Source organism: Morone saxatilis, unplaced genomic scaffold, assembly GCF_004916995.1.
Source record: "Morone saxatilis isolate NCDOM2014 unplaced genomic scaffold, NCSU_SB_2.0 Contig2, whole genome shotgun sequence".
NCBI lineage: Eukaryota > Metazoa > Chordata > Actinopteri > Moronidae > Morone > Morone saxatilis.
In genome coordinates, this window is record NW_023339762.1 from 7,499,076 (window position 1) to 7,509,541 (window position 10,466).

At 40.2% G+C, this 10,466-nt stretch overlaps 1 protein-coding gene across 5 annotated transcripts in view; it reads left to right on the plus strand.

Moving 5' to 3' along the window:
• Nucleotides 1-7,955, plus strand: part of kif21a (kinesin family member 21A) — a 27,708-nt gene extending 19,753 nt beyond the window's left edge. For 4 of the 5 annotated variants that reach the window (XM_035664699.1, XM_035664700.1, XM_035664702.1 and 1 more), the window contains 7 exons: nucleotides 1,447-1,583; nucleotides 2,420-2,594; nucleotides 2,858-3,022; nucleotides 3,983-4,100; nucleotides 4,399-4,569; nucleotides 4,691-4,890; nucleotides 5,678-7,955. In XM_035664699.1, the coding sequence (XP_035520592.1) occupies nucleotides 1,447-1,583; nucleotides 2,420-2,594; nucleotides 2,858-3,022; nucleotides 3,983-4,100; nucleotides 4,399-4,569; nucleotides 4,691-4,890; nucleotides 5,678-5,768 (1,057 nt within the window). In that variant the 3' untranslated portion in view covers nucleotides 5,769-7,955. Of the gene's footprint in view, nucleotides 1-408; nucleotides 484-1,446; nucleotides 1,584-2,419; nucleotides 2,595-2,857; nucleotides 3,023-3,982; nucleotides 4,101-4,398; nucleotides 4,570-4,690; nucleotides 4,891-5,677 lie in introns of all 5 variants that reach the window. The other variant, XM_035664703.1, reaches the window with a different exon arrangement.
• Nucleotides 7,956-10,466: the final 2,511 nt, after the last annotated feature.

The following is a 10,466-nucleotide window of genomic DNA, read 5'->3' on the forward strand; positions in this document are numbered from 1 at the left end:
GAACAGCCCACAAGAGCTGCAGTTCTGGAGACACTCTGACAAGGGCCACATTGTGATGGCTACACGACTGGGTCAAAGTCGCTCAAATCCTCAGGCTGCCCATTTTCCCTGCTTCTAACACATCATCAACTTGAGGACAAAATGTTCAACTTCACCCAATGATTCACTTCACCAGTCAGTGGTCATAATGTTATGGTTGATCGGTGTATATTGTAAAGTGAAATTAAATTCTGACACTCAAATAAAAGAGAACAAAACTAACACGATTTTGACAGAAAAAAGTTAAATTGTACCCAAAAAGGAATGATCAAGAAAAAATAAGAAACCTGATAAGAATAAGAAGTAAATAGTGTTTACGCCAGCAGCTTATCAGATCTCAGGAATATCAGATACTCTGTTCCCCTCCAGGATGGATAGATGCCTCCACCTGTCCTCCACCCGCTTCCTTCGCTCTGTTTCCCCTTCTCTCTCCGATCCAGCCAAGTACAACTTTTTTGTTTTTCAATCACCTTTGGTGTACAGGGCAAGGGTGACTCTGAAACAGACACACATGGTGTGGACACCTTTTTCTCATCATGACTTACACTGTTTGCGTAGACAAGACTTTTAGTGTGTTTGTAGTGTAACCTGCCGGGAGTTTCATCACCCACTGATGTGGTGTCCTTGCACAAAACACTTGATTAACCAGACATGAATGGTTAATGTGGTTAAACAATGAATGGATATCTTGTCTGGAATCAATAAATAATTACAATAAAACCAACAGTGTCATCTCTTTAAGCCTATTACTTCCATTGAGCCTGAAACCCTCGATAATGCTCTTTTCATTAGCCTTTTTTCACTTCACTGAGCCTTTATTCGGCACACAAAAGGCCTTTTTAAAGTTCATACATTCACAACTCCTAAATATCGACGTCTGGATCCGTGGTACACCATGAGCTCATCCTGCTGCTCCACTGATACTGATAGCTACAACCGTTAGAGAGTAGTGATTGTACAATTACACTATCAGATGCCAATTTGTCAACACAACCAGCCAATTAGTGATCGATCTGGATTTCTGTGATCCTATTGGACTTGTGGTCCCTGATGATGTGGCACCGCTGGTTTCCAATGATCATCTGTCTTTGTCTCCATCTGTGTTTTTATGTACAGTATTATGGGCTGGAGGAGCTCCTGAAGGTGCAGGGGTATTTTGGATTCTAGGCTTTTATTTTCTTCAGCACAGTAATGGTGACTCTGTTCACAGCTGTCTCCTCATTTTTCTTTGGACTGTTACTGTCATCTCTTTCTATTTTTAGTTTGCAGCATCGTGCTAATCAGCGACAAGAGCTGCATGCTCTGCATGACTCTGGTTGTGTGGGTATGATTAAGATATGTGCTTCTCTTACAAGACAGCGTTATGTCCATTCTGCACTTAATGATAATGATATGTGTGTTCTACAGGGGCATCATTAACCCGGTGCCAGCCACAAAGAGCAGTCGGTCATCCACGTTACAGTGCGTCCACGTGGCAGAGGGACACAGTAAAGCTGTTCTCTGTGTCGACTCCACTGATGACCTTCTCTTCACTGGATCCAAAGGTTAATACCACCAGTCCTCCTCCCTCTTTTCACATCCTTACTCTAATTTGTCTCTGACGGCCACAAAAATAACACATAATGGCTCAACCATTTGTGGTCAGCTACATATAAAGAGGACAAATTACCTGATAACTAGTTTTAAAGCAAAAGGATTACATTTTACAGACTGGTGCAGCCACCCATAGGACCCGGAGCCTCCTCCTCTAAACTCGAAAACATTGTAACTAAACTAAGAAACTAAGAAACAGAGAACTGAAAACCTGACCTCCATCCTCAAAGAATGAAACACAAAAATAAGGAGCAAAAGAAGCTAAATCTGATGGGATCAGCAGGCTGTTTTGTTTGGGTTTGCTTTTGAAGCCTCCCTAAATATGCATCCAGGGCCGCCAACTAATTAATTCCCAATGAGGAGCAGAGAGAGAGTAAATAGGAGCAAAAGTAAGGAAAAATACAAAGGGGAGCACAGAACAGTCTCTCTCTCATCAGTATTCTTCACATGTCTGCTTGTTGCGTCACTGGTAATTTATTACATTTTGTTATGCTGTTAACAAGCAAATAAAACCTGACAGAGATTAATTAATATTGTCAAGTGCATGGTATGTGGATAAATGAGGTGATGAAATAAAATGACATTGTACATACAGTAAAACTCTTATGGTGAAGGAGCCTTTTATGATAATAAATTGAGATATTGGCAATCAACTAGATTGAAGAGCTCATTTATCCCCATAGAGCTTCTGTTACTGTTGCTCCAGTTTTGACATCCTCAGCATGCTTCTTGTGTTTCTAAATGCGTAATAAATGGTGATAGAGATTTACTGTGTGTTCTCCTGCAGACCGGACCTGTAAGGTGTGGAATCTAGTGACGGGTCAGGAGATAATGTCCCTGGCCGGTCACCCCAACAACGTGGTGTCAGTCCGCTACAGCTCCAGTTTGGTCTTCACCGTCTCCACCTCCTACATCAAAGTCTGGGACATCCGGGACTCAGCCAAGTGCATCCGAATACTAACGTGAGTGTGGCCGTCTCAGTGCATTTCAGGCTGCAGTCGGAAATGCCTTTTGTCCACGACCTTGCGGGAAATGTTGCAGAAGGAGCGCTATCTATTAAAGTTGAAATTGAAATCCAGCGTGTAATACTGATGAGGATCTCTTTGCAGAAATGGAAGATAATATTGATAACTTTTCATTAGTGTGTAATCACCTGGAAATAAGTTTTCCTAGACCCCTGATTACTTGATGCAGATTCATAAATGTTCCATACATATGTCTTTAGGTCCTCTGGTCAGGTTAATGTCGGGGATGTCTGTGCGTCTAACACCAGTCGGACTGTCACCATCCCAGCCGGGGAGAACCAGATCAATCAGATCGCTCTCAACCCCAACGGGACGGTTCTATACGCCGCTGCTGGAAACTCAGTCAGAGTCTGGGATCTGCGAAGGTAAGCAGAGGAGTTACATTTATATAACTAGGAATAGTTCAGACGGTTACACTGCATATTGACCATTTGGGCTTTTGACAACTGATCTTGTGTTTGATGTTTTTGCCAATCTAGTGCTGTGGTTTTAGGGATGACACTTTGATCTTTAGTAAAATATCTTAATAATGGATTGTCATGAAGTTTTGTAGATTTAGTCATTATCCTGAACTGAGTTTGGTTATCCCTTGATCAAAATTTTTGGTTGTCATGAACATTTAAGGTTCAAATGTCATTTTGTGTTCTTAAATGTACTTTAAGATTAAAGGCTAAATGTACATGGAAAATTTGTAAACCTTTGGTATTTTTACCATTTATTATGTTTGAAATTCAAGATCTGTTGTATAATAAGTATATAGTAATTTAATCATTGCTAATGATTTGTTCCATTAAAGAACATAATTGTTACTTGGAAATTACTCTGTGTAACATTACACTGAACAGTTGCCTAATTTCCTACTATATATTGTTGATTTTGTTTTTTGAAGTCAAAATATTTATAAAATCAAACTTTATATCTTTGTATTGTGTATTCAGATTCAGTCGTTCCTGAAACAATGCTGGCAATGATTCTCTGCATTTTTACTTTGTTCATTCTGATACCACTGCAGCGTTTTCAGAGGCATAACACACTGAGTTAATTCAAAGCCCAATTTCTTTTCGCTGCATACTTGAATGATCCGATTCAGTGTGACACATGACAGGTATCCAATCTGAAGCTGTCATCCATCATTGACAGCCAGCTAGTATATGTTTAGATGAATTGCCTCTTTGTTCCTCTTAGAAAATAAAAGCTCAGTTGATGAGCAGTTTGGCTGATTGAAATATCAGTATGCAGTGGGATTTAAAGCTCTGAACTCTGAGTCTGGGAGTGAAATTATTGACTGAGCGTGAGCGTGCATTTATATTTTCTCTCTTTGTCAGATTTGCATCCACAGGGAAACTTACTGGTCACCTCGGTCCAGTGATGTGTCTGACTGTGGATCGGTCTGGAAACAACCAAGACCTGGTGATCACCGGGTCCAAGGACCACTACATCAAGGTGCGTTTCCTGTGCCTCTTTGTATCTTCTATTTACCCCAGCACATGCTCTGGGATTAGCATAATGTTCCTGTGAGTCCAGCTCAAGAAATCAAAAGATTAGACATATTATTATAATGTATTAAATGATTCAAGCCTTCATTAAATGTATTCATTACAAAATAAGGACAGTGAAAGTTACTCAAGCATGTGAGATTAAGCATGCAAAATGAAGAGTGGCTGTAGCTTTAGATTTCACAGTAAAAGCCATAACAAAGCAGTGTAACACATCATAACGTGCAGTGTTCTGGTTGTTGCAGCTGTTTGATGTGACCGAAGGCTCTCTGGGTAGCATCAGCCCAACGCACAACTTTGAACCTCCACATTACGACGGTATCGAGTCACTGGTGGTCCAGGGAGACATTTTGTTCAGCGGCTCTCGAGACAACGGCATCAAGAAGTGGGACCTGGACCGCAAAGACTTGCTGCAGGTACTGGATGAGTGAGATGAAAGAGAGAAAGAGGGAGAAACTGTCAGTCATTTATGAAAAGCTTCTAATAAATATTTAGAGATGACAGTAAATTGAAACCATCGATTTTTCTCTCCAACAGCAAGTCCCGAACGCCCACCGTGACTGGGTTTGTGCACTGGGTGTTGTCCCGGGGTCCCCGGCCCTGCTGAGCGGCTGCAGAGGTGGGGTGCTCAAGCTGTGGCACACGGACACACTGGGGACTCTGGGGGAGCTGAAGGGTCATGAGAGCCCCATCAACAGCATCTCTACCAACAGCAGCCACCTGTTCACCGCCTCCGAGTGAGTCTCATCCCAACCAAACACACACTGTCTATGTCTCTATGTTCCTAAGTCCCTGCTTTGGCTTTAGCTAGTTTTAGGAGAAATGTTACGACTCTTGGACTCTTTTCTATACACTAAATTTGTTCATTGACTTAGATCATATGCTGCACAGATATGTCCTTGGTAGATTGATCCACAGATCCACATCTGACACACACCAACATCAACTGAGGCTTATAAGCCTTTCTCTTCCCTACAGTCTGTTTATAGTCCCTTGCTATTTTATTATGGAAGATTCTGCTCAGATTTACAGATTTTTTTTTTTTTTGTGTTCTCTGTTAAAAGCATCAAATCAATCACTGCAGCTTGGATGGTGTGTTCCTAAATTGCAATGTAAAGCAGCAACTGAGAGCATATAGTACATCAGTAGTATTGGCTGTCAATGAAAAGAGAGAAAAATGAACCTAGTGATCCTCAATCAGAGGATCCATCCTTGACTCTGGTAAGGGTCAGGAGGTTGAATACATACATATTGATCACTGCTTTGTCAGTGCTGTCAGGTTTTCAGTTTCAGTAGAACGTGGCAACCTGAGAAGCTTTCTTTTCATTTCTCTTAAATATATTCTCTTCCTCAAAGTAAAACCCAAACATAATCTAGCCAAATATACTGTATAGCATATGTAAGTAAATCATATAACCAGGGTTACAAAGTGCTTCACAGTTACAAAAATAACAATAGAGAGTTTTTGAATAAATTTGTAAATCAAAGGCCAAAATCTTACTGTTTCATCTTCCTGTCTTCCAGTGATCGGACTGTGAAGATCTGGCGTGCACGTGGTGGACTAGACAGCACCCTAGAGGCGGTTGACAATGCGGATGAAGTGGCCAGTAACTAAATCCTCGACTGCTGGGTTTGACTTTGGAAGGACGCTAACAGCATCTTTTGATGCTGCTGCCCTGCACTTTGACCCCTAACTTCTCAAGCCCAATGCTGACTCCTAAAACACATACCTTCTATGCCATGTAACCTTTATGACTGAGCCAACAGGATTTAATCTCATCTCAACAGAAAGTAATTCACACTCATTCTTTTCTTAGACTCTGTATGCTCAGAGAGTCATGCTAATCAGTTGTAGTTTACCGCATTGTTAATGACTCTTTGCAGCATAAACCTTTTCTCTTTTGCGCTGTAAACGATACGTCACTGTTGACCATGATAGGAACTTGTACTAACAAGACTTTAGTTCAAGAGTTGAACACAACAAACACACTCATAGAAATTGCTGCTCAGCTGTGTTCAGTGCTGTGTCAGGATAAAGTACACCTGCAGGCACTCAATTACACACAAATAGGGTAGCAGTGTGTTTTGTTAGATCAGAGATAAATAGACAGAACGTTGAGTGTCAGAGGAGAAAAAGGCGGCAGAGCTAACGGGTTGTTAGCTGGTCTTCACAACCCAGTGCTCTGCTCTCTTGGGATTGTTGAGATTGTTCCTCTGCACTCGAAGCAGAACCAGTGTCCCCGCGCTCCCTCCCCCCAAAATAACAAAAGTGGCTTTACTGTTTGTGAAAAAGACAAATCACCGCTCCCCTTAACTTCCCCTTCTTGCTTTTGTGCTCCTCCCTCCTCAATTTCTGCAGCTGTTTAAGATCAGCGACCAAAATTGTGCAAACTTGTCGTCTTTGCTGTCCTGCACTGCACTCGTGAAAATAACAGTAACAGTTCCACTGAAAGCAAAAGTTCAACATTTAGGAAAATATGTTTATTTGCTTTCTTGCTGTGATTTTGATGATATATTTGTTGAATATGAGACTACAGCTAGCATTTAGTTAGCTTAGCTTAGCATAAAGACTGGAAGCAGAGCCTCCATAGCCTTACTAGTTAACAAGTTATATGTTTAAAATATAATAAAAAAGGGTTAAATTGGTTCAAACTTGTTGTTTTACAGGGGATTATGTGAGGGACTATTTTTTCGGGGTCTTTCAGTCCCAGTTTTATTCTTACACATTTTTATATGAATTAGAAAAAGTAGCACAGAGTTGATTAGCTGCTGCTTGGCAGATTTTGTTACCTCTCTTTTTTTACCTTTTGCTAAGCTAAGCTAAACGGCTGCTTGCTGTAGCTGGTATCGATCTTCTCATGTAACTTTTTGGCAGAAAGCAAATTAGCGTATTTTCAGAAATGTTAAACTATTCCTTTAACTCTTGAGCACTTGTGAAAACCGACACAATGGGTCTTTGATACACTTAATCCTTCTTAAATGTGAGCAGGTTCAGCGTTTGTATTCTACACTTGTCCATGTTTCATCTCATGTAAAAACCTATGTTCACTCTTTACGTCGCAGTTAGCACTCACTAAACCTACACTACTGAGTTGTCGTCGAACTCCCATGCTGCTAAGTTGTGTGATCACCTTCAACCCCTATAAGAGGGCTTCTTGTTATGGACTCTGGGTGAGGTCCGCTCAGTACAGACAATGTGTATGTATATATGTGTACTAGTATCTTTTTGTTTTTGGAGAGGAGAGGCCTTCAGACTCTGCCCGTGTTGTGAGCCTAATCACGTCGACTGACGTCTGTCTCCCTGTTCTGATGCTTGCGGGGCCTTCCTGGAGACTCTCGTGGTCTCCCCTCGTGGTCTCCCTGATGTAACCGATCTGTCTGTTTGTGTGCTGTCACTTTTGAATGTTGGGTGAAACAGCAGTTGTAGGCATTATTCGATCACATATCCAATGTATGTAAACAATGTATTTTAAAAAAAATCGGACTGAATGTTAGTTTTGTGGGACCACCGATCTGAACGTAGTCTCACACGAGAGCCGAGAGGACCAGGATTGGCAGAAGATTCACGAGCAGTATTAAAGCTTTTGACAGAGCTTTTCCTCCAAGGAGGTTGCAGGTTATGTGTAGTGGCCTATGGTTAGTTTTTTTTCTTTGTTTTGTTTGTCTTTGTTATGCTGTCCCTGTTCCACATATCCTGGGCGTTCCCCCTCTGGAGTTTTAGTAGCCATTCTCAAATGGCGGACTCTGTAGCGATTCTAATGTCAGATGCCTGGTGGGAATAAATGCCATCTGTCAAAAACAACTGTGTTTTTTTTCATTCTATCAGTCATTTAAAGACTGCTGTTACTATATCCACAGGGTGGTTACTTCATACTAATATCTACAGTTAAATGCGTCATTTGTTATTCATAATTTAACTTTAAATCCCCCTATTTAGCATTTACAAGCAGTTTACACACATTTAATAAATGGTTTATAACCCAGTGTAATACAATGACCAGAAGATGTGCAAATGATTAGCATTTATGTGCCCACACAACCTCAGAATCAGAAATACTTTTATAATCCCTGGGGGAAATTAACTCTTCTAACACCTCTGAGTTCTTTGGTTTAATCTCCTGCTCTGTTTCCTTTTCATATCTGTGTGCTGTGGGTAAAGAAACCAAAGTGAGGAAAGCGGTATTGCTGTCAGATGTTTGAGGTGGTAAAAATGACCACAAGGTGGCAGTAGCTGCACCTACAGCACTGACCAGGAACAGTGTAATCAGAGCTGTCAACCAAAAATACTTTCACTGACATTTTAGGCCTTTGGCTAATAAGGGAAACCATATAATAGCCTATCTAGATTCTTCCACTGACAATCCCCTGATTAACGCAGTGGGAGGCCCCGGGGCAAAAATGAGCTGTCGTCCTTTACACCATTTAAATGTTGTCTCTGGCACACTCTACAAGACATTGTCATTATAGTTGTTAGTATTAGTGCTGTATCTTCCCAACAAGTTTTCAATTTATTACCATTATAGACCAGCTGACATAATGAAGATGGAGCTGAACCCTGAGGGTCTGGAGCCTGGAGGCTTTGCCCGGTTGGTAATCCAGCCTCACTGACAATATTACAGGCAAAGATCAAAAAACATGTGTAACTTTAGTTACTGTACAAATTACATCTTGATTACTGTAATTACAACTTACAACAAAAATAGTAACTAAAACTATTTTACTAGCAATATTTCTGCTATATTATTTTGGACTGTTGCTGAGTTCAGTTTTCAGTGGTATTTTTTATGTGTGATACATTCCTCGTACCATAGACCCAATAATACCAACTCAACCCAGTCCAGACTTCACTAACGCGGATATATTGTATCATCTCCATTTGAATTAATAATTATGTTGATACATTTTGTTCAGGCTAGTTTTGATTATATTTTAGCTATCTCCCATCTCTGTACATCTCCGACACATATTTGTCTTTACTTTAGCAAAAAGTTGCCTTCTAGACTTGCATTCATGCAATGGCTAATAGACACAAGACATAACAATGCATACTATAATGATATAATATTGCATTACTTTTATTCCAATTTAAGTGAAAGAAAGAAGAAAGAAAGAGTAAAAAGAAAATGTAATAAACTATATCTGGGCCCATCACTGGAAACCTTATGTATCCATATATCTACCCCAGTTCCTACACATTTAGTCCAAGTTATGCTTCTCTTTTTAAATAACAAACACATTGTTAGTGTTTTAGTTTGCACACTGCAAAGTGTATGTATACCTATATATATCTATGGAAAAACAAACACTGTTACCAGCTCATATGTTGGGATGCTTTGACTCGACATTGAGAATTTCCTACATCTAACCCTTATCTATGCTGAGAAAATGGGTGGATGCAAATCTCGACAGTTAATAAATTTGCACATCTGCCAAATAATGCATCCTCACTGCAATTTTATTTCTACAGATCACTTTAGCTCTGCATGCTCCCGTGAGGTTCATGCAATTATTGGCGGGCAGGCAGAACAATCCAGTCAGCTAAGCTTCTCTTCAAAGAGTAATATCTGAGACTGTATCAGAAAGTTCCAGCTTCTGTGACAGCTTTTGGCTTGAGACTCTTTTCCTTTTTAGCAGCCAAACTTGCCTTGGCGTTGAGGTGCTTCCCACAGCTGTGTCCAGAGCGGTATTCAGTGCTGGTCAGTAATTCCATGTTAGAAGCCGGTAAAAAGAGCACATACGTTATTGAAGAACGCAAAACACATTTTCCATCAGGGGACCTAAAACCTGTTTAACAAAAACTTGCATTCAATACATTTAATATGTCTTGATGCAGAATGACTGGTGTTTGAAAATGAGTATTGATCACTTTGATATTGATGTGGTCCTCCGTAGTGTGGTGTGTGTTGCCTGCAGTTCATTACATACAACTACACCCAGTCGAATATATTTCATCTGCACAGTAATTAACTTCTTCAGTGATGTTTGCCTTCCAGTCAAGTTCTGGGAAATTCTACATAATCCGTATCGGAAGTAATTTATTAAGAGCCAGGCCACATGGCTGAAATCAATAACACAATGTTTTAGAATATGTTTCCGGTGCTGATGTAGATCAAGACATGGTTAAGGTGTGTGTTTGAAATCATCACACTGATGTTTAATCCAGTGTACTGTTTTCCACTTTTAACACTTATTTTTATATATTTACTTTTATTCAGCAAGAGTTTCATAGTTTTGTTTTAAAGGTCCAGTGTGTAACATTGAGGAGGATCTATTGGCAGAAATGGAATATAATATTCATGTTTTCATTAGTGTA